Genomic DNA, 27,621 nt, shown 5'->3' with positions numbered 1-27,621 from the left:
CTGTTATGCGTGATAGGTACACATCGAGATAGCCGTAGCCTTCTATTTCCAACTGCGTGCCGAGCAAGCACTTCACCGATTTAACAAGAGAATCATGATAAACTATTTTATTTGATATCATCGCATAGATCCATTAATCGAGCCATATTCTCTACATTCCTGGCCGCTATAGGATCCAATGCAGCCAACGACTTCCTTTTCTCTTCGCTGCTGCTCGGTCTTCGTGATAGTTTCATATCATTTATCGACGATCCTTCTGTTGTTACTCCTTCCGACTCCATTGCTGATGTTGATGTTGAAGCCAGTGCCATCTCCACATCCATATCCATGCCCGCAACTGGAAGTCGCTTCTGCTTCAAATCTCTCAGCGCTGCTAGCCTTTTCCTCAAATCGGCACATGTTCTAGAGCACGAAAAGAAACAGAAAATCCAGAGGGTTAATATCGTATCCCTGGTCAGTGCCCTTACTCTGTGTCCATTGAGCAGAATCGAAAAGGTTATGCTCATAGGAAACATACTTTTTTAAGGCGGCCGTTTCCTTCTTTTTCCTGCTCAATTGCTCCTCCATCATCAGTCGAAGGGTCTCTCTGGCTTGATGTGGTCGGTATTCATTGAGCATATGGTGCATGTTGATGAAAATTACTCGGATCTGGTCTACTTTCACAGTAAACTAGCACCAATTAAGAAGAATAAAGTCAGTAGATAAGCACACTCGCATCAACTAAAAAAAAAAAGTGCTATGTCAATTGCATGATGGGATTGTAGGCATACCTCGCTGGGCGATGTGGAGAGGGTATGAACGAGCTCCAAAAAGTTGAAGACGGCAGAATGGTTCAGTTTCTTGAGTTCCTTTACACGATCTAAACAAACAATGTCCGACAATGCGCACCAGATTAATAACACAACACTTATCACTGGTTAACGCACTTCGTCGTTCACACGAATGCAAAACCGTGCAGCGTGCCCCTACCGATGGAGCCTTTTGGATAGAGCTGCTCAATTCCTTGTTCCTCCAAAGTCGCCAAGCTGTCCTCGACCTGCATAAGACAAAGATATATATTACATATTGGTGAGTCCTTGCCTTCCATGCATGGGGTGCATTCCTTGCTGTCCGTTTTAGTTCGATCGTTACCGGCCATGGTCGTCCAAATAACCAATAGATGCCTTTTTTAACCGGTGGTGGTGGTTCTAGGGCCAAGATGGGAAATGGAAGCGCCTCGAGGCTCTTTACGATTTCTGGATTTTCGGGATCAGCACGCGCTTTTTCGAGAAGATTGATGTTTTCCTGAGTGTACCGTTGAAAGTAATAGGGTGGTGCTGGGAATGCCGCTCCTTGCTGTTGTGCACTTGCTTCCTCCATTGTCGATTATTCTGCGTAATATATATGCTGACTATGTCTTATGTGAAGTCGCGTGTTTGTTGCAAATGCAAATGACGAAGCAAGTTCCTGATGTTGATGGAAAAGAAAGGACGCCTGCGATCTGCTCGATGTTTTCTGATAAAGAGGCAGGCAAGTAACTTTTACAGAGGTGGTGTATTGAGCACAGGACTTTTTTCTTTTTCATTTTTTTTTATTTCTGCTTTTTTTGTCCGCATGTTTAATAGTCATCACCGCGACTGAGAACCTCCTTGCGTGTGGGTTTGAGCACCAGCGTGTGCTCATACTGGGCAGTGAATGATCCCTTGATATCCACCAGAGGTGGGTAAGCATCCACGATTCCGGCCTCCACCAGGTTCCTGAGCGCCAGGACGTACTTTTGTTCGCCAATGCGATCCAAATACCGCCTGCAGAATGGGAGTGTGCCGAATTCCTTGTTGATCGTGTTGAGCAGCGTCTTCGCTCTCGGCAAACTAAAGTTCAGTGTGTCAGAATAATAACCCGCAGTGAGTTAATATCTTCCATCGAGACTCTGTGTCAGTAATGGCTTTAAGAATACTGGCCACTCACCGGAGAGGAACATGTTGTACATCGTAGACACGAGCATAGTGAGAGCACTCCATATCTTCGTGCACATAACCGCGTCCAGTACTTCCGAAGGTCTCAATGGCAAAGTACTCGCCTTCTTCCATTTTTGTCTGATCTCCACCCTTGACGATGGGCACAGACTTGCCGCCATGAATCTTGTAAGGGTCAATCGAGTGTCCATTCAGGTTACGGATAGGTTTGACTAATGAATCATTCATAAGATGATCATTACTTTGAGTCTAGAGCGAAATATATGAGAACTACAGGCCTTTGAATTTCCTCCACAGTGTGTTACCTTGATAAGTTTTGCCTTCAATTTCAACCTCGTATGACTCCATGACCTCCTGAATAGCTGCTCCGATATCGCACAGTCGGACGTCGATACCAGCCTCCCTGATACCAGTATTTGTTGCATCCTTGACAGCAGCAAGTAGGTTATCGTACACAGGATCGAACGTCAGCGTAAAAGCAGAATCGATAATTCTTCCTAATAAGCCAGAGAGGCAAACCAACCTATCAGTATAGCACTTTATATAGTACAGTGTTGTCTCCTTTGGCACCACGAAACGAGTTAAGCAGCCTACCGTTCACATGGACACCAAAATCGATCTTGCAGACATCTCCGTATTGCAGCACAGTCTTATCGCCAGTATTCGGAGTGTAATGCGCAGCGCAATGGTTCAGCGAGCATCCAGTAGGGAATCCAATGCCGGACTCAAATCCGTTTGCCTCGACTAAGTTTCGGGTACCGTTCTCAATCATCTCACAGATATCAATCATAGACATCCCCGGCTTAATGTTACGACGGGCATACTGGCGGACCTGGCGATGAACTTCAGCGGCTCTGCGGACATCGTTGTACTGGTCAAAGTTTTGTCGTTCCAGATATCGCTTCTCCTCATTGGTGGTTCTCCATAGGTTGCTGTCAATAAAAGGACGAAGCAAATCGTTGATAAAAAATAGAAAGTATTAACGCTATCGCACCTTTAGATCATCCGACAAGCAACACCAAAGCGCTTACTCTTCATTGTAGTCGCAGAGCTCTCCTTCGGGGTAGATTTTGTTGCCAAACATCTTGGAGATGGGGATCGTTGGGGGCTCCGTCTGAGCAACCTTTTTCTTCTTGTTGCTCTTTTTCTTTTTCTTCTTTTTTGCACCTGCAGGACGAGCCATAAACGAGAAAGTGAGTAACTGGACGAATAGATCGCTTAATATAACGCAATTGTATTCTACAATGAGCCGCATAGCACTCCAAAAGACATACCAGCGGCCTCTGTAGTATTGGCGCCGCCATCCTCTTCGTCCTCGTCGTCTTCGTCGTCTCCTTCCGCATCATCGCCGCTAGCCTTGTCTTCCTTTGCTTCAACTTCCGCTGAGGCTGCTATAAATACAAGTGGCCCCCCATGTATCCCTGGTTAGCTTAAGCAACGGCAATGGCTATAGTGCGTTAAAGCAAGGTCTAGTCACGAATTATGTTACCGTTCACGGCGGCGGGCTTCTTCTTTTTCTTGTTCTTCTTTGCTCCTCCTGTAGTAGAGCTGGCGTCGGCTATCTGCTCGACTGGCCCCACTTGCTCCTGTGCCCCAGGCTTGGTGATGGTTGCCTTGTTCTTGAGGTCCGTGCTGAGCTCTTCCATGGTCATTTTGGTGCGAGGCGAAGTTGAATGAGGAAGCGTGAGAAGCAAGGTGCCAAAATTAAATAAACAGCCAATGACGTACCGTGTACAGTCACTTCTCACTGTAGCCGCCAGCAGCACGAATGGTGGCGGTTGAAGTGGAGCTGAAGGTGTAGGAGCAATTGAGTCCATTAATGCTCACACGAGCCGGCAATCCTTCAATTGCAAATTGGTTTCTGTTAACCCACAGCAGATATCGTGGTATGTATTTTTATTATTGGGGTTACAGCTATGACCCGACCATGGGGGATGTATGCGCGACATAAAGGATTTTTTATTCTATCTGGATATGGCACGCGAAAGCTGCAACTGGTGTTAGACCTTTGTGAGGCAATCTCTTCTATCACAGTAGAATCTAAAGGCGAGGGATAGAGTAGTCGACCACATCATAGTCCACACAGATGAGATCATCAATGTTAGGGCGGATGACCTCCTGAACAACCTTGATGTGCTCGGACGACTTGTCGTAGGTCTCGAGGGCGGCTCTGTCCTTGAAGATCATAGTGAAGCCGTGGGTGAAGCCCTTGGAGCGTGCCGAGAAGTTGGTTCCGAGGTGGACGGATTCGACCACATCGGGGAGTTGGTCCTTGAGCGCAGCGACGGCCTTGAGGATATCCTGGGCCTGGTCTTCTGTGAGGGAGGACTTGATCTTAAGCAAAATGAGGTGTGCAACGGCCATTGTGAGAGAATGAAGGAAGAAGTGCGAGGAATGAGGAATGAGGGAAGAGATCAGGAACGCCTGGGGTTTATATGTTTAAATTCAACCTGATTTGTAAGTTTCAACGAGATAATCCACGCGTCGCCGTTATCTTGGTCTTCGTTTGATTACTCACCAGTTTTTCAGGTACAGATCCGTGTGTACGAAGACTCGATTATCCATATCACCCTCACAGGAATAAACTCTTGATACGGTGCTGGTTTTACACCCTTGGCACTAGTTTTACACTCTTGGTGCAGGAAGACCACCGACCTTGGTTAATGTTACAATGACAATCTCAAGAGCGCAATAAGAAATGCTGGAGCAGATTAGGGCTCCTTGGGAAAACTGACGGCTCATAAGGGTGAGGAGAACTATCGATTGAGAGTACACGTGAATGAAAACCACCGGTGCACGATGTTCCGCTCTTTATACGACGCGTCTTTAAATATTCTTCAAGCGCGCTTACTTACTCAGAAGAAATATGTGCGCTTTAAAAAATGAAAGCCCTGGTCTTGGACCTTGACAAGGAGAAGAGAATCAGCGTCATGAGTCGAGCAAGGACGAGGATATAAACAAGCGAATAAAATACTGCATCGTCTCGACGTGAGTTTGATGAAAAACAAGGAGTCTATAGGCGATAGCATCAAGGTCGTGTGCTCTTTACTGCCGGAGGGCCCGAACAGTCCATGGCGACTACGGTGTTGATTACCTAAATCTGCTCGCCGCGAGCTGCCGTGTCCAAGTTTTCTAATCCTTTGTTAGATATCCAGAGGGTAGATGGACAGCGTAGAGTAACACTTGTAGACTGGATGGATGTGTTAAAGCCAGATGGATAGCTCCCGCATGCCAGGGCATAGCATGAAGACACCTACTCTTGTTTCTATCTCCCAAAGTACATTTTGTAACTGCTCACGAAGCAGTCTGAACGACCGCGCTAGGCGGAGTACGGGTAATATGTGCGGCGCGTCTTTATGCATTAGACTTTTCTACGCCGATTGCGTCCATCAGCGGACGTTATCTGTGGATAACATACTAGCATTTATCAGCACCCAAGAGCAACACCCAAGAACGACATTCAAGCATAGCTCTCAAGAACAGCTCTTTCGCTTTGCTAGGTAATAATCAAGTCCCTCCATCTGCGGCAATGAAGCGTCTACCTGGCATTCAATGGCAAGAACTGCCCCGATCACTATTGGATACGACTGAAGGTTGAGACCGCAATGGCACCCAGTCGCGTCAGTTCCAAACTAGACCCCTTAGAATCCATTGAATATACGCACACATTCTGAAAGGCCCTCTGCTTTGGCACTGTCGCACGAGCATCCCTCTGCGAAATGACGACAGAAACAAAGTTCATTCGTTCCATAAGATAACAGGATAAGTAGCTCAGAAGCATCGCAATCGTCTTTTACTCTCCACTCCTTCTCATCAACTATGAATCACCATCGATGCTATAGGTCGCACGTTGGTCTTCTCGTCCACGTAACATGGCCTTCGATTCCTCGGCACACACTGACTGCAGCAGTAACAGTAGCCGCATCAACTTCACACTTTCACACATCTACTCCACGCGAAAGTCGATCCCACTCCACCAACCACTACGAGCGCCTTGGCATCAGTCAGAACGCGACCAAGAAAGAGATCAAGTCCCAGTTCTACAAGCTCTCTAAACTCCACCACCCAGACAAGAATGACACAGAAGATTCTCGCAGAACCTTCCTCTCCATCAACGAGGCCTATTCTGTCCTAGGCAACGAACGTCAACGACGAGACTATGACCTCACTCTGCTTGACAAGACCGGATCGCTCTACTCCAATTCATCTTCACAACGGGCCCAGCCCACACGTGGAACACTTCGGCGGACGCCCTTCCGCCACTCACCACAGTCTGCGGCGGCTGCAGACGCCGCAGCAGCCGCAGCAGCCAGGAGGGCTCATGGTGCTTTTGGGACCCACTTTGGACGACAGACCGGGAGTGTACCACACTTTGATGCGAAATCGCACCAGGAGATGCATTATGAGCAGGATGTGAGACGGGAAGAGCGGCGGCAGGCAAGGGAGCGTGCTGATGCTGAATATCGACGCAAACAAGGATATGACGATTCGGACTCGGCCTCGGGCAGGTTCTTCAGGGTGACATTAGTGCTGCTGTCGATTATGTTGGCTACCTCATTTATGAAGGTCTCCGCAGACGAGGGAGCGGACGACGACTGGGATCGGCGGCAGCAATTTTATCGCAGTGGCCATAGACAGCGTGATGTTCACTCACAACGAGATATTGATCGCCATGACGATGATTTGCAATCAAGGACAACAACTAGTTCGCAGTCAAAAATTCTGTCCGCGCTATGGGATGCAGATTAGACGACAGAGGAACATCCAGCTATTCACCAGACCATTAATTTCAGTTGAAGATGAAAATAAACTGCAGCAATAATATATGGACATTGAGCGACAATGGCCTGAACTGCCATAGCTTTATTGAAGATATCAGATATAATACAAATGGAATGAGGCGAAGCTCATATGCGTGATAGAAACAAGGCAGTAAGCAGTGTCTTAGAAACATAATTCTCTGCCCTGCTGAGATGCGTGTCTAATCGTCGATGTCGGGAATGTGTGAGAATGAGTAGCCCTCATAGTCCTTGTATGCATAGTAAGCAAGTGCGACGTGGTACGATCCTATGCATCGTTCACAGATGGTTTAGTAATCTGCGCATATATCTCGAGCATGCGCATTTGTAATTTCGACCGCGGGCTCGGTACATACCTGGGATGAAGCATAGCGCGCCAAGAATTAGGAGCGGGGTGCCTTTATCCAGCCAGTCCTACATTGGAGGAGAACGAGGTGATCAGTAGACATGGCAAAGTAAATGGCAAAGAGCAACTAGGCGCTTTGAATCTGCCTCCACTTACTGGACTAACGATGATGCCGACCTTGAGTAGCGATCCAATGGTCAGTCCTACGGTACCGAGGATCAAAAGAACCATTGCAAGAGCAATTGACTTCCATGGGACTATCAATGATGGTCCAAGAATTCGAGAGCTGTGTTAGATACAGTGACTAATTCCAAGTTGAGCGCTAAGGACGCGGAAAAGCGGTGCTCGCAAGGAAGGAAAGAGTGAGACTGAGGCGTACTTTTGGGCATGGGCGCAACGAACTGTCCGTCAGAGTAGCCGGTGTCCTCTTGCATCTGCAGGAACCGGTTTGCACGGCGAGGGAAGCGCATTTTTTTGGTTCGGTGGACAAGTTTCTGGACGCCGGACGTTGGCTTTTGATAAGAAGTAGCAAGTGAGGTCATGAATCAGAGTGAGAAAAAGAGAAGCAATCGTCAGTCGACAGCAGTGTTTGCTCTTTAATGCAGTCGAACAGGAAATGGAGGAATGGGGATTAAGGACGAATGGGTTGTCTCGAGAATCGATGCGAGGAAAGGAACATAGGGAAGCGGACAGCCCATTCACAGCCGTCCTTGGCTTGGGCCATGCGGGCAAAGCCCGGAAATTTATCACGTGTAGGTATAAAACGCAGTATCAGAGGATGCCATTCCAACCAACTTCAACGACAACGACATCAAGCACATCAAGGACAAGCACAAAGCTTTCATCAGGGACTCAGCAGCACACATACAAACCCCAAAGCTCATCACCAGAACAGATCGAATCATGCCAGAAATACCTGTAAGGGATTGACAGCGCAGTGATGGCAGGCACCTGAAAGCATCTTATTGAGGCGATAACAGCAGGAGCAGTTCACTAGCTGGCCAAGAACTTACCTTCTACTCTTGCTTGAATTTTGAACTTCAGAAGGAGAAACTTACGCATCAGCAGTACCTGGATGCCAAGACAGAGCTCAGCGAGCTCATGAACCGCAAGAAGCTGGTTGACCGCAACTTAGTAAGGGGGTCTACTCTAAACAACTTTGCAATATCATTTTTAGCAGCGATCTAATGCTTCTCATTGACTGTTCTGCGTATTAGGCAGGACTCGAGAATAGCATCTATGCATTTGAGGGTTCTTACTTGGAGGATACACAGCATGGGGGCAACATCATTCGTGGATTCGACGGCTATATCAACTCGAAGGCTGATAAGAGTCGAGTCAAGTACTCAGAGTCGGACCGACTCTTCTCTATGTCCTCGACCACATTTACAAAGGCAGGTGTCTCTTCTCCACCACATATTCGTCTCCAGGATGCTGTCTCCATTTTCATATATCTCACGCATAGATGTCATCCAGCAAGAATAACAGACTAATCAGGAGTGGTATCTTTTTTCATTCGTTCTTTTGCTACAGGCGCTGCAAATCAAAGAGAACCCGGACCAGGAGTCGTCACAGGATGAATCAAAACGGCCATCTTCAGGATTCTCCAACAAAAGACCCAATCTCAAGACGTCGTCTTCTTCTTCCAACATTGCGCCTACTTTGAATTCTGGTCCCGGATCATCATCCTCGTCCAACCGGAGACTGATGAAGCAACAAAAGTCCAGTCAGTCTAAGAACTCGGACCAGAGACCTCCGAAAAAAATGAGGTTGTCATCCACAGGACGCGATGGTGATGGTGACGAGGATCTAGATGTGTAGGCATCCAGTAGTCCTTAAAAAAAATCAGCTGGATACCAATGACAAGCCCATGATTGTTGAATATGAGTGCCGAAATAGGGCAGCAGGGCTAGTCAAGGAACGGCAGGACACGTGAAGGGGATACCCAGTGCCTGCCTTGCTCCAGCTTTGTTTTGCATTTGCATGCCCATATTGAGGATTCCGTCCTGAATTGACACCCATCTGCAGCCGATCGACAGTGTCTCTCGATAAAATAATAAACAACTTGTACATATGTAATACGACTGACTTCCTTTGAAAAAAGCGTCTGTCTCTGAACGGTATTAGCAGATAGCGGCTTGAACTTCTTAGACTGGGGTTACAATGACCAAGCGGTAATTCCCTTCGAGTGTAAAATCAAGGCAGGTATGGACCTTTGATGGCCCGGACACTTTGAGGTGTCTGTATACATGTGTGGTGGTGGGTACCTTGGGATCAAGGGGAGAGGGCCCTGTCAATCGCAGGGTGTCGATCTTCAGGACGGGATAGCCAGTCGGCGAAGGAAGGGCGACGGATCGGCGCCCACAGGGGGACCAAATAAATTGGGTTTCTGCCTGTGCAGCGGAAGTCGCGGCAAGGCGCTCGATTGGGCAGCAGGGGCTCTGTGGAGAGAAAGAAAGCCAAAAAGTGATCGAAGCTTTTACCCCAGTCCCATTTCAGCCGGCCATTAAAATAACGATATACCACGGATACCCTCCGCTTCTTCTTACTTCATTGTTCTCCTTCCATTCATCTTTTTCATTCTCAATCAACCCCGCCTTCATTCTACATTCGCAACGCCACAGCTCCATAATGACCTCCATCTTTGAAGTCTCGCCCCGCTGCAAGGAGCTGCAGAAGAAACTTATCAGCTTTGTCGAGGTATGCCACATATCACACTCTTCCTCTCCCACGGGTAAATGGTTTCGCATTGCAATTGAACCGCATATCTGATGCTTCTTTGTTGCGCCACCGCTCAATATCTCTATGTCTAGAACGACTGCTTGCCAGCCGAGGAGGTTTATGAGAGCCAGGTCGGAGCCGGCGATCAGCGCTGGAAGGTATTAATTGACCCATTGACTTTTTCTCCTAAAGCATCAGATGGTACCAGTGAACCCAGACGGTAACTAACTCCGTCCGTATTGCGCTTTTAGACCACACCCCCAATCATGGACGAGCTCAAGGCCAAGGCAAAGTCCCTGGGTCTATGGAACTTGTTCCTGCCCAAGAGCTACCCCGAGGGCCCTGGCTTGACCAACCTTGAATATGCAACCCTTTGCGAGATCACCGGTCGCTGCCCTCGCGTTGCCCCCGAGGTATAACAAATGCACTTCCTTGGGATGCGAACACATCTTTTCGAAGGAAAAAAAAAACTTGTCTAAGACTTCACTCTTGCATTTCCTTTTAGGCATTGAACTGCTCCGCCCCCGACACCGGTAACATGGAGGTCTTTGCCAAATACGGCACCCCCGAGCAGAAGCAAAAGTGGCTCGTTCCCTTGATGAACGGCCAGATCCGCTCTGCATTCGCCATGACCGAGATTGCCGTATCCTCTTCGGACGCCACTAACATTGAGACCCGCATCGAGCGCGTGGGCGATCATTACATTATCAACGGACACAAATGCTGGATCTCTGGAGCCGGTGACCCACGTTGCAAGGTCTACCTAGTCATGGGCAAGTCCGATCCCGACAACGAACACAAGTACAGACAGCAGTCGATCGTCATTGTCCCAGCAGACACTCCTGGCGTTGAGGTCGTCCGAGCCATGACGGTGTTTGGATACGATGATGCACCTGAGGGACATTGCGAGGTCAAGTTCACGAACGTCAAGGTCCCTGTAGCCAACATTATCGCAGGAGAGGGACGCGGTTTCGAGGTCATTCAGGGACGTTTGGGACCTGGTCGTATTCATCACTGGTAGGTTCTCCTGCAAACGTTGCCCCTTCAACGGATGTTTACTTTTGAATCCTCAGCTGACACGTCTTATTAATTGGTTTCTGCTTACAGCATGCGCGCCATTGGTATGGCTGAGCGCTCGTTGGATGTCATGATCGCTCGTGTCACTGACCCCTCACGTCGCACGTTTGGCAAAGTCCTCGCCCGCCACGGCACGGTCGCCGCAGATGTAGCCAAGATCCGTATCGAGATCAATGCCTCACGTCTGATGGTCCTTGCGGCCGCGGACAAGATCGACAAGCTGAATGCCAAGGGAGCCATGCGCGACATCGCCATGGCCAAGGTCATGGTTCCCCAGATGTTGCAGCGTACGATCGATCTGGCGATCCAGGCTCACGGTGCTGCCGGTGTCGGTCAGGACTTCCCCCTGGCGCGTTTCGCAGCTGGCGCACGCACACTTCGTATTGCGGATGGTCCTGATGAGGTGCACATGATGCAGTTGGCACGCTTTGAGCTGATGCGCGGGGATGAAATCCGTGAGAAGGATAAGAAGATTAAGGCACGTCGTGCGCAGATTCTGGATAACGGATCTAAGCTGTAGAGTGATGTTGTAGCATTTGTATCAATTTCAACTAAAAAAATAACATCCACAAACTGTCGTATATCACATGGCTTGACCTAAATGCACCTTGCAGCGACACCGAGGTGGACAATGTAGCCTTTGGTACGCCTACGCGTCTGGGAGAATCCGGCGTTAATAATATAATAATAGTAATAATAATAAAGCCGAGGTGCAAAAAGAGATTGAAGCCGTATGCAGAAGAGATGGGTTGAGAGGAAAAATAGGAGAGGTGGGAGATTGGGGCAAGGTGATGAAGCGAGAGTGGTGAACGATATGGAGGACATCCAAAGGGCTGATTGGAGCGAACGACGACAAGCTGCCTTCTGTCCCCAAATTTCGCGAATAATTTTGTTCGCGCGATCTGGGCATGGTGGAGGGGGTCGTACTGCTGACTTTGAATTTCTGCAGGAAAGCGTAGCTGCTGAGCGGACATTTATTCCACTTGACCGTCAACAGAGCCAGTAGCCACGGAATGACTGCAGATGACTGCATGCCTTGGTCCGGGGCGAGGGTGCATTTAGATATGGCCAGAATGCCGCGCACCTGTTCGACCGGAGCTTCTTTTTTGTCGCAAATACTTTGGTCCTGGGTGTAGCTTTGGGGCGACATCAGCTTCTACCTGTCGTAATTGGTCTCTAGGAGGGGACTCTACACACTTTGAAAAAATGGCTATCGCCGTGCGAGACGACGATATGTCCGCAATGGACAGGAATTGTAGGTAAAAGCGCACCAAGCAGAAAGACTATGGTAAGTACGATCCAAAGACTGAATATAAAATAAGAGGTTCCCTGAAAAAACAAGATAAAGTAGTTTTAGTTTCTAACTGAACTCCTCCGCCTTTTGACAGGTGTAGCTAGCCGAAGGATAGCCCAGTATCTGTCAGATTTGTGAATATCACTAATGTGGCATGGAGATGGTACCCTTGAAAAGACGGTGCCGTTGGTGTTTATTACGATGGTACTTGGCGATGCTCGTGTGCCCGGGCCACCTCAAATTATTTCAAGGTACATGAACTTAAATTACTAGAGATAAATTTAGGCTTTAGGAGGTCGAAGACAAGAAAACGAAGACTTCTGCTCTCTGTTACTGGAGTATATCTCATGTAGAGCTATAAAACAGTGCAGCGAGGGCCGCCTGTAACGGAGAACCTGACCCAAGGATAAGGGATCTGCCGATCAAATGGAACTTTTTGTCAGAATCTACATCGGATTATGTATAGGAGCTTGGTCTTGACCTTGGTCATGATATTGGGCTTGATCTTGGGCTTGATATTGGGCTTGATATTGGGTTTGATCTTGGTTTGGATATTGAGCCTGGAATTGTTGTTGATTGTCCTGGGTGACTACAGGATTGGGGGCCCGATTGAGCGCTGCCACGGCCGGCGCTAGATTATCCACAGGGTTTTGCTGGAGCTGCTGTTGAACTTGTACGACACGGTTGAAGTTAAAGGCAGAGCGCATGTTTGTAAGTGGAGATACTGTTAGTTTAAGAATGAAGACGATGTATAGGATAGGCGTGGCGATGAATGGCCGTCTAGGGAGCCGAGTAAAAGGTGGAAATAGAGATGAGAGAAGAGGAGAGAGAAAAAAGTGCGAAATGTTAAGAGAAATGTGTGGAGTAGAGCAAGGGATGCATGAGTTCCTCCGCCAATTACATACCTGGCTGAAAGGTGAGCAATGGTGAGCGCGAGGCGCATCAATGACATGTATCAAACCTTTTGATAGGGTGTAAACGCCGCTATACATCAAGACGCGTACCTCCGTGCACTCCTAAAATCTATGGAGTACGTTTGCACGAGAGCCAATGAAATGCGAGAAAATTTTCCTTTACTGGGAATACGAGGGCGTGCCGGAAACGTTCGTAGATTGCGCTCTTATAACGGCAAGGTTGATTTACGCAAAAGCTGCATGCATGAGCCTCAGCCGACCTAAGGTCTATTATCGACCATGCCCTCGCCGTCCAGGGGGATATGTTTATGAGGTAGACGAATTCCACAACTCTTCTTGTTCTTTTTTCCTGCTCTTGGGCACCATAGCGCGACATCGTGCTTTCTTTTTTGCGCACGACATATAAGCAATTCCATTTATCCACTGTCTTGCCTCATATATCCTTTTTGCCGTTCCACAATGATGGACAGACAGATACAATCTCAAGAAGACACTATAGGACAAGGACGTGTTCGAAGCGACAGATCACTCAGTGCCACTGGTACTCGAACTGGGTCGCCAGGGCCAAGCGACCCCTTAGGGAGCAGTGTCGGACAATTTTACTCGACTCAAGCAGCTGTAATAATTCCGAGCCAGGCTGAACAATTGACGCACTCACCACCGTTTTGGCTTCAAAGACATTCCGAGCTGAAAAGGCGTGCACAGTGGCAGCAGCAGCAGAAATGGCGACAAGAGAAGCAAAGGCTGATACATGAGCTTATGACGCAGCAAAGACTGCAACATCAGATACACAAACTACCGGAGCAATGGCAGGAGAAGCGCTCAAAGCTGCTAATGAAATCCTTCCGGTTGATTAAGGTAACTTATGAGATGAATGTTCTGTTAAGAGTAATGTGAAATCATGGGTGCTGTATAGTAAAGATAACCGCGTATATTTGCCATACAGGCTATTGAGGTTCTAGATCGATCAACCCTAGATGTTTATTTAGTCCCCCAAGGCTTCCGTAAACAAGCTTTGTCAGAAAACCTATCTATTCCAGGGACTTCATCATCCTCAAAGGCTTCGTCTTATCCCAGGTTGTTATCTCGGGATTCCAGCAAGGAAACTAGCTCTCGTGAGGTTGGCGTTCGAGCCACTAGTTTTGGCTACGATTCGCTGTTGTATCCGCATCGATTACGCAAAAGCGAGCAAGCCTGGTGAGGCTTAATGCTCAGTCCTTGGCAGCAAAGGTCACACAAGGCACAGGAACCACATGATCAACAGAGGGAGTTAGTGCAGATACTCCAAAAGCTGCACAGGCGACGGAAGCAAACGCGGCGGGAGGTGCAAACTCAGTCCCATTCGCAGACAAAGGTAATTGAGTCGATCAAATGTAGTTCTATCGATACAATGGACGTGGTCTAATATACGCATCTAGACGTCTGCATCCACGAAGACTATAGAGACATCAAACCAATTATCGATAACAATGGAATTGCACCGTTCTGGTGAGCAAACCATTGACCATGATCTCGGCACTGTGGCAGACAGTCTCGAGGGTAATCTTCTTTCTTGTCCGAATTGATCGGGCACAGACGCTTCCATCGATACAATATCAGAGAGGGACTTTCACGTCTGGCTACAAATATATAATTCGGCGAAAGCACATCAGCAACAAGAAGCGGAGCAAGAAACACAAAAGCGGCCACAAGGTACGGAGGACCAGCGACAGTGAGATGGAGCCCTTCAAGTAATTCAGGTAATCTATCAAGTCAATGTCATATTTAATACAAATTATGTACGAGGTCTAAGTAGATTTTTGCACATTTCCCACATCCTTGAAGGCTGCAAGTATACTATATTATTCAACAAGAGAACAAACGCCACCTAGTCCATCCGCGAGCGATCAAAAACGAGTGTCTTCGAGCATCCTCCTTCAGGTCCGCACGGAGAGACCGTTAATCCAACAGCGGGACAACACAAGGCTAAGCGATCAAGGACGGCCTTCGCATTGCAGCTCAAACTCGACATCATTGAGTACCGTGAACATAATCCGTCTAGATCCATTTCTGCTGTTAGTCGACACTTCAGAACGGCGCACCCTGAGATATTTTGGGATTCAGAAAATGAGTGAGAAAGAGATGTGGCTCCACACACCACACCGATTAGGTATTTATTTGTATTAAATATAATAGTGAGCTGGAGGTACACTTGTTAGACTAAATATACAGTGAGCTCTGGTGAAACATGCGACACACCCCACTATTCATGACATCATAAAGAATAAGGCCAAGATCAAGGCGTTTGTAGATGGCTAGATGGCAAAAGTCGCGATGCTCTCGCTCTAGAAAAGAAACGTATGTCAGAACGTCCTCTCAATACAATGAAATGAATGAATGAATGCTTGTTAAATGGGTAGCAGACAGGAAGATCACAGCTCAAGCGTTAATCTTTTACAGAATTATGTCAAGTTTACTCTCGGAATTGCCGTTGCTGCTTTGCCAGCTCATATCGGATGGCTCAAGAGATTTAGAAAGCAATATGGTGTCAAGATTTCGTCTGTCTGCATAGAAGATGAAGGATTGCACGGCATCATTCAAATCTGCAAGACATCTTTAAGGACTATAGTCTAGATAATGAGGTCCTAGGCATATTTTTACGCCCGGCGCAATCAACTGGAACAGGAGGGGCCAACAGTCCACCAGGTACGCACGACAGCGCAGACGCCTATATCGCGACTGTTTTGCTATCCTGTAACACAGCTGGATCGGACAGGCGATAGCCACTTGTCATAGGTGGGTCAGAGGAGGGAGTACACTTAGGAAACATACTACTTAGCCAGGGCCATGTGCGCTTGGGGTACTAAAACATAGAGCTTTATTAGAGGAATATGATAGCCACTCGATTAGCACGCTTTCTGTCAATTCAAGCAAGAACCCACCTAACGCGCACTTCATACGTTGGCTCGCCGGCTTCTATGGCTCGCCTACCTATCACGTCCTACTGCTTGTCCGTTTTCATATTATATCAAGCAAACAAAGTAAGACGAAGACATGGAGCCGGGACACAGAAGCACACCAATAATTTGAAGGCGACTAAATAGGACAATGGAGTATCTTCTGCGTTGTCACACTGGGTTGAGGAAGCTGTGCTGAACACTCCTGGGCCACTTTTTGCTTTTTATACTTTATTCATATTTATTCATACGACTGACAGAGAGCGCATGGTTGCACATCGAAAACTTTATTTTTTGGAGCATTGGTCTTGCGATCGAACTGTTAAAGCCATAAAATATTACCGCCCTCGAGTCACTGATTACTAAACGTACGCTCATTAAACTGATGCGGGGTAAGATTTGGTGCCTGAACAACTGCATCAGCGTGACTTGGTGATGGTGCCTGAACAAACAACTCCAACAGTATCCTTTCCTTTGCTTCACCCGCTATAGTTGCCACTAAGCACTCCTTTTGCCACAAACACAGTAGGTGGCGAGGGAGTGCTTGCCCTCGCACCCAAACCCCATCTCGCACTTCTCCATTCGACCCCACCGACCTCCACTCATTCATGACTGATCGCAGCGAGATCAGGACTGATCTCGACTACAGCCTCACCAAAAGGAATCAGCCACTCCAGCCCAAACCATGTACACGTACCTCGGCTATACTTTATAAAAGTATGTCGCGCCTTACGTTGCACTGTGAGGACGTTTGAGTATGGAACCCATGTAGTACTCACGCGTCCAGTTGATCTCGTCTATATGCGAAATAGAGTCGACGCGCCTCTTAGATATATCATCTACTCATATTATTGTCCCAATCTTGAAAGGTGAGCGCCCTTTTCATTCCTGTCTCGAATATAAACCTGCTCCATTGGCGCGTCCGTAACTGATCCCAGCGCGTGTTTTACACTGTAAAATATGAAGCGTTACTCTTACCCAGCGCCCCCCTTATATTGGTTGTTCCAGGACAAATTATGCTCAGGGACACCGCGCAAGGTCAAGGCAAGTGCTTTTTTTTTTTTTTTTTTTTTTTTTTTTTGTCATTTTTTAAAATATACTTTTTTACAGGTTCTTGTTGAGCCAGTCGATGATGTTCAGCTCGCTCATCAACACTCAGCAAGGAACCGTTTTTCAGCCTTCTACAATTACTACTACCGCTGCTTACAATTTTAATTCTCTTTACTTTCACCGCACAGGGCGTATTAGACGGCATCCGACCAGACATCACCCCGTCTTCCGCGGCTTTCCCTCTATACGACAATATTAGCCCGCGCCGTGAAGAGATGCGATATTGTGTATGCACAACATTTTACAGAGAACATATTCACTTTGACCACATTTCCTGACAATCCAGATCAGGCTCCACAAAACTCACACAACTCTCCTTCTTTACTTTCTTTTTTTGCCCCTCAAGAAGCAACACATCGACAACCTCAAATACACAGACGATCTCATATACACAGCCCTTGACGAAGCCGTCGTACATTCACACTGGAGTCCAGCACTGTGATGTGATGGAGAAGGCGACTTATGGTCCGAGACATCATCGCTAGATTACTCGACAACGCCGTTCAAGTCCAACGATTTCTCAAAGATCATATCAAGAAGCGCGCATGGAATTTGTGCGCCGATATGAGCACTGGACAGTGGAGGACTGGAAACGCGTTCTATGGACGGACGAGACAAAAATCAATCGTTGCGGCTCTGATGGGATCCAGTGGGTTTGGAAAAACAGCAAGGTTGGGATGCGGGCACGGTTGATCGATCCACGTGGGACTCAGATAGGGTATCCAAGGTGGAAGGCCCAGCTGCGTCATTTGGTATGGTACGATGGGCGGAATAGGTACAGGACATTCATTTGGTCATATCAAGCACAGGCTGTACGTAGGGTACGAGCATGAGAAACTGTCACGGATAGCACCATAGCGTGTGGTGCAGTGACAGTTGAGCTGCGCGCACAATTGCTCATATTGATTTATGGCTGCTTCTACGCGCTCACGCGCTTGCACGCGTACCTCTGCCACCGTATGCTCCGCCTTGCCTCGATCAACATATGTTCAACGAAGTATCTTTATTGATATTGCCATTGTCCGGCCCGCCCAGAACCATTGTACCTGATCCATACCTTTGTGCTATTCCTAGCAGATATACCTCGCGTCCCGTAGTAGCCATCCGAGTACCTTGACCAAGAATCCTAGAAACACATAAATAGAGCCATAGAATCCATAGCATATAACCTCAGTCTGCAATACATTTCTTCCTTACCTTGTCCACTGTCTGTCTCCTCCATAACACATATCCTACTCTTCTAAGTCTGTTCCTGACAGATGGCCATGGATCAAATGTATGTCTAGTCAAACTTGACGATCCCATTGAATGGAAATACCCGATAGAAAAAAATGCTGACTTGTTTTGGTGTTATTAATTATTGTGGCTCTTAGAGATTTACATTGGGACACGACATATCAGTGCAAACCATCTGGAAGGATGGCTTATAGGATATATATATATATATATTGTCCGATCTTTGGCACCTTTCAGAGGAACGAGAGTACGCAATTCCACGTCGGGGAGAAGCAACCGAACCACGGAGTGTGAAACCCAACCGTGCGGCATGACGCGATCCTCAGACACAATATCTATAAACCGGATCTACTAATTGTGGAGGGAAAGCGAAACGCGGACTACAGGGCTCGCAAGAAAGACTTTGAAAAGCTGGAGAGGGCTCTTTACAGAGCCCTCGTCCAAATCATTCAAGAGCTCCTTAGCATATCCTCGGACCAACTTGTGGTGATATTCTGCGTTTAATGGAATTATTTTCTCGAGATTCAAAGTCGAGTTCTTCGAAGCTCGATGGATAAAGGGCAGCATCGTGGTGTACAGCATGTACACTGGCGCTGTCCCGGATGGCGTAAGTTCAGCCTACGATTTTGCAGACTTGCTGGAGACGGCTGTGGCATTTAAGAGACGAATTGAAAAATAATAATTATTGGATCTCAAAGTTCCCCCCCACAACAAGAAAATAAAGCTTCCAAAATTACAGGACCCTCAACCTCTCTTTCGCAGCTGAGAGAGTGAGCTGAACAAGGTGTGCGAAAAAGGAGCTGCAGTAGACATGAAGATTGCGCGGAAAGACAACGAAGCGAGAACGGTTACTAATGTGGAGAACGAAAAAGAATCGAATAGAGCGAGCAGATCGAGTAGACCGACCGTGACGCGCACTCAAGACGTTGGCGCAGATACACACAATGCCAAAAAAAAAAAAAATAGCCGAAAGGGATCAGGGCTCAATTGAAGCAAATGTGGCAAGCTGCCCGTTTGCCGCCAAAGAACTAAAGCAGAGACACGCACGAGAATATAAGGCAGCGGCCATCCTTGAAAAAAATAGATAAATACCGAACGACAATGAAGACATTCAGCCATAACACCACCATCGACCTGGCCGAAATTCCATCGAGGAAAGCGGGGAGTATATGTTTGTTTATCGTAGCTGGTATCAACACGCGCTTTTTGTTACTTGGGTCATTGGCATAGAGAGACGTCTCGCCCTTTCAGAGAAGATCCTCCTGTTCTTATTTCAAAGCATCTTTATGATACGTTTTCACTTGTTGGTAATTTCTTGCATATAGTCTGATAATGTCCACTGTAAAGCAAAGAGATGAGTAAAAAAAAAAAAGAAAAAAAGGCGGTATATCGAGATTTGTGCAGTTTGCTTTATTGTTATTACGAGAAGAAAGGACTCCGAATGCAAAAGTAGCCGTGGTCATGGTCGTAGTCGTGATCGTGCGAAAATACGCATTTGATGGTGTCATATCATGATAACGAAATAGCGCTACCGTGCTGTGCTTGAATATCTGCTGCCCTCCCTTTTTTTTATCATGATGAAGACAATGATTTCGCAGCCGTAGCATTAGCATAGTCATGGTGAGCATCAACAGTACCCGCACCATGGACTTCTGCCGATGTCGGAATTGCTGCCGGATCCTTGACAATATAATTACCCTGCCGATCCTTCGCCAGAATCGCCTTCCACTGATCCGTCAAGACTTCCTGTTTCGGTTTCGGTGGCTCCGTCAACTCAAGGGCTGCAACCGCCATCATCGTCAGAATCGTGAATCCTTGAGCATACATACGAGCTGTGACGATGCGCTGGGTCGTCGTCAGACCCTTTTGTGAGAAGGTGTAGACCAAGGATCCGGTCATGCAGCCCAGCCAGGAAACACCAACTACCATGTTGCGGTTCTCACGCACTTGATAGTTGAGTTCCGCAAGAAGTCCACGTTGGGCTCGGATCTCGGCGCGCTTGGCTTCCGCGGCCTCATGGTCGAGATGGCGCAGGAGCTGGCGGTCTTCGTGTTGCACGCGGGCGTGGTCTGCAAAGAGGATCGAGGTTGCAGCAGTACCTATGGATCGAACAGAGAGATGTTGGTCCCATAAGCAATTGGGATGCAGACACGACGTTTATGACGAAGTCGATATATGGAAAGATGAATTACCGGTGCCGAGCAAGAAGTACTTCATGGGTCGGGAGAGGGTCTGGTAGGTTTTTGAGTAGCGGGCACCGGACATGGCGATAAGACCGCCAGTGATGAGGGCGAGTCCTGCGCCCTTGGCGGCAGCCTTAAGGATGAGGGAGTCCTTGTCCTCCTCATGCTCGTGGCGGAGATGGGGATTTATGTATTCACTGGACATGATTGAAGTGATAGAGGTGCGAGAGTGTGAGTGGAATGAAGTGGGAGGAGAAGGTGGTGGAGTTAGCCTTTTTTTTTTTTTTTTTAGTTCAAGACAAGACAAGAATGAGACTGTTTTGGCGATAAGCAGGCAGCAGCACGGACTATGATCATGATGTCTGTGTGTCGCACTGCGTTTTTTTTGTAATGGACAATCCAACTATCGTTGGTGGGTCAATACACGGCTGCACTGCGGAGACAAACTTTATTAAAAGACATTCTTTCTCCAGTCCATGAGGCAGCTACACTTCCATCACTCACCAAACACCATCCTAGACAACAAGGAAGGCCAAGACGGAGGATATTCAGGAAACAGTACTCAGCTCAAAGACAAGCACTGTTTTCAATTAGCAGCACACAGAGCAGCCTCATTTTCATATCCATGCCTGCACAAAGATCACCCCATCAGCTAAAACGCCACCAATTTTTGACAAATGCCTCAGAAGCCACCCCACGACGGCCAGCAGCAGTAACGATACCTTCAGAAAACATGAATCCTGCTGCCTTAAATCTGAACGATACCCTAGAATACCCCGCCGATACTTATGGCGCAATCTACTACCTACTGGCCTTGCTTCGCCCACACAAGATTCGTCAACAAAAAGCCTTTCCGCGCGTCTGTATGATCCATCAGTTGTACAGCATCATCAAGGACCACACTACCGTCGATCGCGCTCTGGTAAAAAAAAAAAAAAGAGCAGGCTCAAACCAATTGACAGACATTAAAAAAACTCCCTTAGTTTGCTGCCACTTTCACTAATTATTTGTCTCTGTTCATGGAATCGTGCTGTAGGCCCAATTGATAAAGGACAACACGATCCGAAAGTTCTATCTGGGCGGCACTGGATCGGACGAGTTCGCGATCATGTTGACAAGCGACTATGTCGTACAGATTCAGCAAGCCAAAGAACAGTACCTGAAAGACCTGCAGACATCTCCACATCAGCAGCAACGTGGCTCGGGAGTTGAAACAGCAACATCGAGTGCCAAACGGAGGAATCTTGACACAGCATCCGACCTACAAACTTTAGTTGCTCACAAACGGATAGCGACGGGACCTAGCACAACAGGACCAGGAACAGGCCCCATTATTGCACGAATACCGGGATCGAAAATGATTGCAAACAAAAAGACCACTGACATGATACAACAATCTGCCTCAGCGCAAGAGACCCAAGCGGGCGAAATTTTTGAAAGGTTCAAAGACTTGGTTATGAGTGGGCAGTGCCTGGAGATCTCGATACAGCATTCCAATATCCAGTCTGTCATCGATGCCACAGATCAAGATATCACGTAAGAACAAATGCGATGAGCCAAACTTTTTGCCTCGAAGGGTGTTTACCCTTCATATTATTAAAACACCTTGTTTTCGATATTATAGAATCCTGATTCGTTACTCCCTCCTCAACCGCAGCTTATCCCAGCCTGCAAACCCCCATCTCGTCAACCTGAACCAGCCCGCAGGACGCGGAGGAAATACAGGCGGCAGCGGCGCCAGCACAGGCAATAGCTCCAGTGGCCATTCTGCACTGAACCAGCTTATCCATGCCACGAACCAAGAGCAAGCCAAGACTATCAAATCGGAATCCACCTCATCCTCTACCTCAGGATCAGCAGTATCGTCTTCACCGGGAGCAGCAGCAGCAGCAACGACGACCATCACAGCAAACCTTGGCCGTCGGCAGCACGTCTCGGATGATGTGGCCTATAGATTCGCGATCAGACAAGGCGGTCTCTTTGTTACGCATTTCTTAAAAGGACGACTCGAGATCTTGAGAATGATAAAGCGTCAGATCTTTGGTGATATGCTTGTCTCGGTAAGTGCACTTGGACGTATGGATCATGATCCAGATTTTACCATTCCCTAGCTGAAGGCACGTTATTGATGCTATTCCCTCTCTTTATTTCCGGTGCTCTGGCCTTTGACAGGCGGTGGTATCGAAGCCTTTACGAGGATCATTCCTCCCACATGAATTCCATATCCATGACATTGTCGGAAGTGGACGTGTTCAAAGGTAACTTTTTTTTTTTTTTTTTTTTTTTTTTACTTGGGATCCATAACAAGCGAAACGACGCTTCTAACGCTGGCCATTGATTGTGTACTGTGGTGCGATAGTATTGCGACAACCAGCGGACAATTGCTCAAACTGACCCTGAAGGGTGAAGCCAGCGCAAAAGCAAAGTAGGAGCGAGAATCGCACCAATTTCGCCAGCAATCGTCGCAGTATCCTATAAACTATTCTTAATAGACGTCGTAAAGACAAATACCATTGCTCATTACTGTAGTAGCATCGCACGAATAAAATAAAAATTATTTATTTTTTTGATATATACAATATGAAGAAGGCAAAAAAAAAAAAAAAAAAAGACAGGAGTCAAAACTTCCGCCTTTTGTATAACTCTCTAAGCGACCACATCCAAACCCTTCGATCCCCGAAGTCCATCCCTCTGTTCATCCTCATCCTCATCCTCATCCTCCTCATCGGATAACTCATCCGTCACAGAATCCTTCAGCTCGTACAGGATATCGTAACATTCGCTCAACAACGAGTTACAAATACCTTGGCCCTCCGGTATTTCCTTGTCTTTGTCCAAGAACTTGCCGTCCACGCGCATATTGTCCATGGACGCCAACTTCATCTGGTAAGGGTACAGGTCGCGGACTAAATCCAGTTCAAAAGAAACCGTCAAGAAAAATGTAAAGATTGTCAGGTTTTTGGATTGTCTGCCGCGCGCGTTAAAACATCGGAGATGCAAATAAAACGAAAACAAGCAGAGCAGAGCAGCTCGCACGGTCCCGGCAAAGACAGAAAAGGAAATTCCCTATGTCTTTATCTGGGCGAAGATGCACCCTGCTCTCCTTGTCGTCCATTTTCATCGCGCCAGCAAGAGAGAAAAAAAAAAAGAGAGAGAGAAATTTGGGTTGTCCTTTACCTGTAAAATCACCGCCCCACTTTTTGACCTCGAGCAAGCACCGGCGGACGGTTAGCAACTGGTTATGGATCGGCATTAATGCCTCTGCGATGGGCTCAGACGCTGACAAAAGCACATAGATCAGGCGGTAGCACTTGTGCAGCATGAAGTTCAGCAGCGCCTATCGATTTCGTTCCCAAAAGAAGAAAGTACAATCAAGTCAATCAGGATCACCGAACTTTGGAACTTGGAATTTCAAAAAAAAAAAAAGATACGAATGCCTTTGCAAGCTCGAGATATTATTACCTGGCCCTCCTCGACATTGCCTTCCGAATCCACAAACTTCCCGTTCTTTCTCAACACACTGATCTCATTCAACTGAATCTCATACTGCCACAGATCCGTCTCCCTCAGTGTCCAACGCTGTGTCAGCACCAATCTCTCCAGATCCGCCTTGATCGCCTGAAGCCTCTGGTAGATATCCTGCAGCGCCTTTGGGACCCTCTCCTTGGTCGCCAACAAATTATGACAGTCATCATAGCAATCCTCCAACAACCCGATCACGGCCGCCTGTCCACTCACGACTCGGCCCTCCCCGTCCATAAACTTGCCATCCACACGCTTGGCCTCGATCTCGCGCAGTTCTTCTTGGACGTGGTATACGTCCGAGGAGTCCCAGGTTGGTTTTGAGGCGAGGGTGTCGAGCTCGATCTTGAGCTGAACAAGACGTCGGTGGATGGGCGAGAGTTCGGGAGAGATGGATTTGCACGTCTCCTGTAGCTCCTTCAGCAAGTTGTCTAATACAGATACGAGAACATTGTGTGGGTAATGAATGAAGGGTATCGTAATAAGGTTAGAAGCGAACCAGTCGATCACATCATTTAAAACCAGGGACTGTTGTACTTTGGAAACAGAGGGCGGGAAAGATAGAACGAAGCACGTACTGTTGAAATCGAGTTTGCGTCGAAGGATCCTGGTTTGGATATCGGGTATCGATGCCTTGGCCTCATCCACGCGAATAAACGCCTCCAACTCCTTCAATCGGTCCTCATATTGCTTCAGATCCTCTATCAATAGCCGTGTGAAAAAAAAAGAGGAATGAATTGGTCGGTTAAATACTTTTCCTGGATACAAAGAGTGATCCCCATGGCTGAATAACACACAGGTAAAGGCGACATACCGGCGGCGTATATTCCTGATTCTTGAAGACCCGTTAAGCATTGCTATTCGTAAGCATATAGGCAAAAAAAAAAAAATCCCCCCGAAGGTGTCAGAACACTTCTCTCTTTTTTTTTTATGTGGTTATGACCGTTCCTGTGACCCCAAATCCGAAGGAACATGTCCCTCTTCTTCCCTCCAGGTTTCCAACTTCTTTTTCTCTTGTTACCTTGATGGTGAGCAACTGTACATAGGTCGCAGGGCTCTCCTTTGTCTTTCCAATAGCCATGAAGCACAACGAAAGGATCACAAAGACATCGTCCAGAACACTGTTGACATTATTTCTGAATCCCCAAATGGTCGAGTTGCCTGCGCCGCGGATTTCCTCTAGCCTGAGCAATTGGACCGATAGCTCCTCGTAGAGCCCAATGACGGTCGATGTCTTTATGAAGCGCGAGCGGTCCTTCTTGATCGCCGTCAGTCGGTGTTTGATAGAGACCAGGGCCTCGAGCACGGGCTGCTCTTCGATAGGGATCTGGTCGGGTGTGGGTGTTGATGCCATGGTCTAGTCTGGTCTCGTCTGGTCAGAGTGGGGATTAATAGGTATAGGGTTGAGAAGGCGGCAAGAGCAACAAAGAGAAGAATAAAGTATTGAGGTGGGAATGTGGGAAAGGGTCAGGAAAGAAGGGCTTTTGAGTGCAGTCAAGGCCCAGGTATGTCCTTTTATATTGCCGAGTGGACTGCTCGCACAAACAGTGCGTCATATGCTACTCCATGCACAGGGCAAAATATATTGACGCGCGACTGAAAGGGCGTTCCCGTTCTTCGATATTTGAACACACTCACACCATTTGCGCTGTTATCTTTGCTCGCTCGAATTGAACCTAAATCCGAGTATGAACATGAACACGGACATGAGCATGAACGAACCCGAACCTAAACTCGCTCTTTTGCTTGTTCCATCTGTATCTTTTTGCAAGGGCATATTTATTGTTTGCTGTTGCGGAAAGAAAACGCTGCTGCCAGCTGTTGTATATACATGGATTGTGCAACACTGCGCAATGCCTGACCATGAAGAACGGGCTGTCGATATCACCACCGCTTCAGTGCTTGTCCGAGAGGCCGATTCTCTGAATAACATGACGAGGCATGCAATAGACCGGATCCACTGTAACCAGTCCAGGGTATCCCAGCAATGAAAGACCACAGATGCCAAAGTTCGTGTGGAACACATCCGGCATGTTGCCTGGTCGATCTGCAATACCGCCTGTCTCCGTATCCTAGCAAGAATGGATTATAAACAAATGCAATTGACCAATCGTTAAAAGAAAAGAACCTAATGTCTAATCGATTCTCTTCACACAAAAAAAAAAAAAAAATTGTCGCCATTTGATGGTTACCTGTGCTTCAAGGATAAACTTGGTTAGCTTGGGTGCATCGATCCAATGCGTTCGCTTCAACATGCTAAGACTGCTCAGCACCCACCACGAGTAGCATACGTCCTCCTGCTTCTCGGGTCTGCCATTCAGTCCGCCATTCTTAAGCTGTCTCTCACTGAGCCACCATCCCAGCAACTCCGTATCAACATGGTGCAATGCGTTCAAGATCGTCAATGTCCCCACGCATACGTACACCTGGGCCGCATGGCTTTCTCCACCGGGTGAGTTGCCGAAACCGCCATCAAAGTTACGACAGCGTACAATGTAGTCGATTGTGTTCTGCAGGTTCAGGCGTTTGTCGTCCAATCGCTTGAGCAGACTGAGGCAGTTGATCGCACAGAAGATGAAGCGTGTGTCAGTCTCACCCCATGAGTCGCCACTGAATGATCCGTCCTTGTTTTGCAGAGATACAACATCTATTGCGTGCACGAAAGATAAGGTGTTAAGATGAGTGTCTGTTTCCTTCGCTAACAAAATCGACGAAAAAACGCGCCGATCCAGTGTAGTTGACATACAATCGACGACTTTGTCCACGTTAATAGCATCTAGGCGGTCATAGGTGATCAGGACTTGAACCGCGCTCAGGGTTGACAGGATATGTGGGTCATGATCGATATGACCACCGAATCCGCCTAAACGGTTGAGGAAAAAAGCAATGGTATCAGACCTCGTTATCTTTCCTCCTCGATAGGATCCAGCGTAAGACAGCCATTACGTCATATCCATGCTTATCGTCCTATGGTTTCGTGGCAAGAGTTGTTGCTGCAGAAATGGCGATGGATTTACATACCATTATCATGCTGACACTTGACAAGATAGTCGACAATTTGATCCTGATCCAATGCGTCAGAATGGCCGAGGATGTGAAGGGCCGTTGTACCCCAATAAAGGCCGTTAACGCGGAGGTGCTCTGTCAGCCAATACTCAAGGTCGTCTTTTTTCTGTAAAGAAGCGATTGCAGTGGATAATATGTATTCAGATAATCAATTCTCGTGAACTTGGTCATTCTGTTATGGTATCCAATTGATAGCGCCACCAAAAAAAGAAGAAAGTAGCAGACAAGGTCAAAAGGGACGTACGGTGTCAAGTGCCTGGATGTATTTGACGTGGTGGTCAATGAGCAGTTCAGGCAACGATTCATCGACTGTTGCGGAGGGGTCATTGACGGCAGACATCGTTGCTGTGTGTAATGTGGAGACAAGGTAGCTGAAAATGGATATATTGCTCGACTCGATATATAATAGATAAGGTGGTGCAGTGGGCGAAAGAAAAAGGAATCAGTAAGAAGGTAGAAAAG

General features: G+C 47.4%; 12 protein-coding genes across 12 annotated transcripts; 4 read left to right on the top strand and 8 right to left on the bottom strand.

Annotated features, from left to right (window-relative positions):
- Positions 1-116: 116 nt before the first annotated feature.
- On the bottom strand, positions 117-1,641 carry BC939DRAFT_447591 (MED7 protein-domain-containing protein). The gene is made up of 5 exons (XM_051555116.1): positions 1,605-1,641; positions 1,132-1,509; positions 970-1,036; positions 771-859; positions 117-669 (listed from the first exon to the last, which is right to left on the bottom strand). The coding sequence occupies exons 2-5, from the start codon at positions 1,357-1,359 to the stop codon at positions 403-405; spliced, it is 651 nt and encodes a 216-aa protein (XP_051413542.1). The 5' UTR covers positions 1,360-1,509; positions 1,605-1,641; the 3' UTR covers positions 117-402.
- Positions 1,550-3,818, bottom strand: BC939DRAFT_447589 (peptidase M24, structural domain-containing protein). Its single transcript, XM_051555115.1, has 7 exons — positions 3,445-3,818; positions 3,230-3,346; positions 2,987-3,122; positions 2,550-2,887; positions 2,261-2,452; positions 1,948-2,167; positions 1,550-1,850 (listed from the first exon to the last, which is right to left on the bottom strand). Exons 1-7 carry the CDS (start codon positions 3,770-3,772, stop codon positions 1,598-1,600), a joined length of 1,584 nt encoding a protein of 527 aa, XP_051413541.1. The 5' UTR covers positions 3,773-3,818; the 3' UTR covers positions 1,550-1,597.
- Positions 3,814-4,373, bottom strand: BC939DRAFT_447587 (stress responsive A/B barrel domain-containing protein). Its single transcript, XM_051555114.1, has one exon. It carries the CDS (start codon positions 4,317-4,319, stop codon positions 3,996-3,998), a length of 324 nt encoding a protein of 107 aa, XP_051413540.1. The 5' UTR covers positions 4,320-4,373; the 3' UTR covers positions 3,814-3,995.
- Positions 4,374-5,639: 1,266 nt separating this feature from the next.
- BC939DRAFT_447586 (uncharacterized protein) lies at positions 5,640-6,786 on the top strand. The gene has a single exon (XM_051555113.1). It carries the CDS (start codon positions 5,775-5,777, stop codon positions 6,702-6,704), a length of 930 nt encoding a protein of 309 aa, XP_051413539.1. The 5' UTR covers positions 5,640-5,774; the 3' UTR covers positions 6,705-6,786.
- Positions 6,787-7,891, bottom strand: BC939DRAFT_447584 (uncharacterized protein). The gene is made up of 4 exons (XM_051555112.1): positions 7,480-7,891; positions 7,257-7,357; positions 7,111-7,168; positions 6,787-7,022 (listed from the first exon to the last, which is right to left on the bottom strand). The coding sequence occupies exons 1-4, from the start codon at positions 7,640-7,642 to the stop codon at positions 6,937-6,939; spliced, it is 408 nt and encodes a 135-aa protein (XP_051413538.1). The 5' UTR covers positions 7,643-7,891; the 3' UTR covers positions 6,787-6,936.
- A 1-nt stretch (position 7,892) lies between these two features.
- Positions 7,893-9,265, top strand: BC939DRAFT_447581 (histone acetyltransferase subunit NuA4-domain-containing protein). The gene is made up of 4 exons (XM_051555111.1): positions 7,893-8,018; positions 8,145-8,234; positions 8,318-8,494; positions 8,634-9,265. The coding sequence occupies exons 1-4, from the start codon at positions 8,004-8,006 to the stop codon at positions 8,919-8,921; spliced, it is 570 nt and encodes a 189-aa protein (XP_051413537.1). The 5' UTR covers positions 7,893-8,003; the 3' UTR covers positions 8,922-9,265.
- Positions 9,266-9,601: 336 nt separating this feature from the next.
- BC939DRAFT_447580 (acyl-CoA dehydrogenase/oxidase) lies at positions 9,602-11,609 on the top strand. Its single transcript, XM_051555110.1, has 5 exons — positions 9,602-9,800; positions 9,914-9,979; positions 10,073-10,234; positions 10,327-10,838; positions 10,929-11,609. Exons 1-5 carry the CDS (start codon positions 9,732-9,734, stop codon positions 11,416-11,418), a joined length of 1,299 nt encoding a protein of 432 aa, XP_051413536.1. The 5' UTR covers positions 9,602-9,731; the 3' UTR covers positions 11,419-11,609.
- A 6,727-nt stretch (positions 11,610-18,336) lies between these two features.
- Positions 18,337-18,978, bottom strand: BC939DRAFT_447572 (uncharacterized protein). The gene is made up of 2 exons (XM_051555109.1): positions 18,526-18,978; positions 18,337-18,428 (listed from the first exon to the last, which is right to left on the bottom strand). Exon 1 carries the CDS (start codon positions 18,968-18,970, stop codon positions 18,740-18,742), a length of 231 nt encoding a protein of 76 aa, XP_051413535.1. The 5' UTR covers positions 18,971-18,978; the 3' UTR covers positions 18,337-18,428; positions 18,526-18,739.
- A 790-nt stretch (positions 18,979-19,768) lies between these two features.
- On the bottom strand, positions 19,769-20,830 carry BC939DRAFT_447570 (uncharacterized protein). The gene is made up of 2 exons (XM_051555108.1): positions 20,581-20,830; positions 19,769-20,487 (listed from the first exon to the last, which is right to left on the bottom strand). Exons 1-2 carry the CDS (start codon positions 20,774-20,776, stop codon positions 19,961-19,963), a joined length of 723 nt encoding a protein of 240 aa, XP_051413534.1. The 5' UTR covers positions 20,777-20,830; the 3' UTR covers positions 19,769-19,960.
- A 474-nt stretch (positions 20,831-21,304) lies between these two features.
- On the top strand, positions 21,305-23,000 carry BC939DRAFT_475977 (uncharacterized protein; the record flags this gene model as incomplete). Its single annotated transcript, XM_051558553.1, has 5 exons — positions 21,305-21,493; positions 21,608-22,107; positions 22,196-22,631; positions 22,744-22,829; positions 22,931-23,000. 5 exons carry the CDS (start codon positions 21,305-21,307, stop codon positions 22,998-23,000), a joined length of 1,281 nt encoding a protein of 426 aa, XP_051413533.1.
- A 181-nt stretch (positions 23,001-23,181) lies between these two features.
- BC939DRAFT_447563 (uncharacterized protein) lies at positions 23,182-25,569 on the bottom strand. Its single transcript, XM_051555107.1, has 6 exons — positions 25,115-25,569; positions 24,908-24,950; positions 24,672-24,794; positions 24,034-24,524; positions 23,749-23,908; positions 23,182-23,477 (listed from the first exon to the last, which is right to left on the bottom strand). The coding sequence occupies exons 1-6, from the start codon at positions 25,445-25,447 to the stop codon at positions 23,218-23,220; spliced, it is 1,410 nt and encodes a 469-aa protein (XP_051413532.1). The 5' UTR covers positions 25,448-25,569; the 3' UTR covers positions 23,182-23,217.
- Position 25,570: 1 nt separating this feature from the next.
- On the bottom strand, positions 25,571-27,621 carry BC939DRAFT_447560 (terpenoid cyclases/protein prenyltransferase alpha-alpha toroid). Its single transcript, XM_051555106.1, has 5 exons — positions 27,404-27,621; positions 27,115-27,265; positions 26,840-26,956; positions 26,286-26,740; positions 25,571-26,165 (listed from the first exon to the last, which is right to left on the bottom strand). The coding sequence occupies exons 1-5, from the start codon at positions 27,497-27,499 to the stop codon at positions 25,989-25,991; spliced, it is 996 nt and encodes a 331-aa protein (XP_051413531.1). The 5' UTR covers positions 27,500-27,621; the 3' UTR covers positions 25,571-25,988.

This window comes from Gamsiella multidivaricata (assembly GCF_025024155.1).
Source record: "Gamsiella multidivaricata strain RSA 2152 chromosome Unknown BC939scaffold_23, whole genome shotgun sequence".
NCBI classification, from domain to species: domain Eukaryota; kingdom Fungi; phylum Mortierellomycota; class Mortierellomycetes; order Mortierellales; family Mortierellaceae; genus Gamsiella; species Gamsiella multidivaricata.
The sequence above is the reverse complement of the archived record's forward strand: the minus strand, read 5'-3'. Positions and strand labels throughout refer to the sequence as shown.

What these genes read in the sequence shown, in the direction of transcription:
- BC939DRAFT_447563 (XM_051555107.1), bottom strand. Translation starts at nt 25,447, where the DNA reads ATGGCATCAACACCCACACCCGACCAGATCCCTATCGAAGAGCAGCCC. An exon ending in ACGCAAACTCGATTTCAACA is followed by an intron (nt 24,525 to 24,671) that starts GTACGTGCTTCG and finishes TATCTGTATTAG; the next exon opens with ACAACTTGCTGAAGGAGCTA. An exon ending in GCAATGTCGAGGAGGGCCAG is followed by an intron (nt 23,909 to 24,033) that starts GTAATAATATCT and finishes CGAAATCGATAG; the next exon opens with GCGCTGCTGAACTTCATGCT.
- BC939DRAFT_447572 (XM_051555109.1), bottom strand. Translation starts at nt 18,970, where the DNA reads ATGCTGTACACCACGATGCTGCCCTTTATCCATCGAGCTTCGAAGAAC.
- BC939DRAFT_447581 (XM_051555111.1), top strand. An exon ending in AGCTGGTTGACCGCAACTTA is followed by an intron (nt 8,235 to 8,317) that starts GTAAGGGGGTCT and finishes TCTGCGTATTAG; the next exon opens with GCAGGACTCGAGAATAGCAT. An exon ending in CCTCGACCACATTTACAAAG is followed by an intron (nt 8,495 to 8,633) that starts GCAGGTGTCTCT and finishes CTTTTGCTACAG; the next exon opens with GCGCTGCAAATCAAAGAGAA.
- BC939DRAFT_447570 (XM_051555108.1), bottom strand. Translation starts at nt 20,776, where the DNA reads ATGTCCAGTGAATACATAAATCCCCATCTCCGCCACGAGCATGAGGAG. An exon ending in GTACTTCTTGCTCGGCACCG is followed by an intron (nt 20,488 to 20,580) that starts GTAATTCATCTT and finishes TTCGATCCATAG; the next exon opens with GTACTGCTGCAACCTCGATC.
- BC939DRAFT_447584 (XM_051555112.1), bottom strand. Translation starts at nt 7,642, where the DNA reads ATGACCTCACTTGCTACTTCTTATCAAAAGCCAACGTCCGGCGTCCAG. An exon ending in CGTTGCGCCCATGCCCAAAA is followed by an intron (nt 7,358 to 7,479) that starts GTACGCCTCAGT and finishes CATCATTGATAG; the next exon opens with TCCCATGGAAGTCAATTGCT. An exon ending in CGCGCTATGCTTCATCCCAG is followed by an intron (nt 7,023 to 7,110) that starts GTATGTACCGAG and finishes AACGATGCATAG; the next exon opens with GATCGTACCACGTCGCACTT.
- BC939DRAFT_447587 (XM_051555114.1), bottom strand. Translation starts at nt 4,319, where the DNA reads ATGGCCGTTGCACACCTCATTTTGCTTAAGATCAAGTCCTCCCTCACA.
- BC939DRAFT_447580 (XM_051555110.1), top strand. Translation starts at nt 9,732, where the DNA reads ATGACCTCCATCTTTGAAGTCTCGCCCCGCTGCAAGGAGCTGCAGAAG. An exon ending in CCGGCGATCAGCGCTGGAAG is followed by an intron (nt 9,980 to 10,072) that starts GTATTAATTGAC and finishes TTGCGCTTTTAG; the next exon opens with ACCACACCCCCAATCATGGA. An exon ending in CCTGGTCGTATTCATCACTG is followed by an intron (nt 10,839 to 10,928) that starts GTAGGTTCTCCT and finishes TTCTGCTTACAG; the next exon opens with CATGCGCGCCATTGGTATGG.
- BC939DRAFT_447586 (XM_051555113.1), top strand. Translation starts at nt 5,775, where the DNA reads ATGAATCACCATCGATGCTATAGGTCGCACGTTGGTCTTCTCGTCCAC.
- BC939DRAFT_447560 (XM_051555106.1), bottom strand. Translation starts at nt 27,499, where the DNA reads ATGTCTGCCGTCAATGACCCCTCCGCAACAGTCGATGAATCGTTGCCT. An exon ending in ACATCCAGGCACTTGACACC is followed by an intron (nt 27,266 to 27,403) that starts GTACGTCCCTTT and finishes GCTTCTTTACAG; the next exon opens with AAAAAAGACGACCTTGAGTA. An exon ending in CGTGGACAAAGTCGTCGATT is followed by an intron (nt 26,741 to 26,839) that starts GTATGTCAACTA and finishes TGCACGCAATAG; the next exon opens with ATGTTGTATCTCTGCAAAAC.
- BC939DRAFT_447591 (XM_051555116.1), bottom strand. Translation starts at nt 1,359, where the DNA reads ATGGAGGAAGCAAGTGCACAACAGCAAGGAGCGGCATTCCCAGCACCA. An exon ending in TATTTGGACGACCATGGCCG is followed by an intron (nt 1,037 to 1,131) that starts GTAACGATCGAA and finishes TGTCTTATGCAG; the next exon opens with GTCGAGGACAGCTTGGCGAC. An exon ending in TCTCCACATCGCCCAGCGAG is followed by an intron (nt 670 to 770) that starts GTATGCCTACAA and finishes AATTGGTGCTAG; the next exon opens with TTTACTGTGAAAGTAGACCA.
- BC939DRAFT_447589 (XM_051555115.1), bottom strand. Translation starts at nt 3,772, where the DNA reads ATGGACTCAATTGCTCCTACACCTTCAGCTCCACTTCAACCGCCACCA. An exon ending in CAATACTACAGAGGCCGCTG is followed by an intron (nt 3,123 to 3,229) that starts GTATGTCTTTTG and finishes CTCGTCCTGCAG; the next exon opens with GTGCAAAAAAGAAGAAAAAG. An exon ending in TTTTGGTGTCCATGTGAACG is followed by an intron (nt 2,453 to 2,549) that starts GTAGGCTGCTTA and finishes CTGGCTTATTAG; the next exon opens with GAAGAATTATCGATTCTGCT.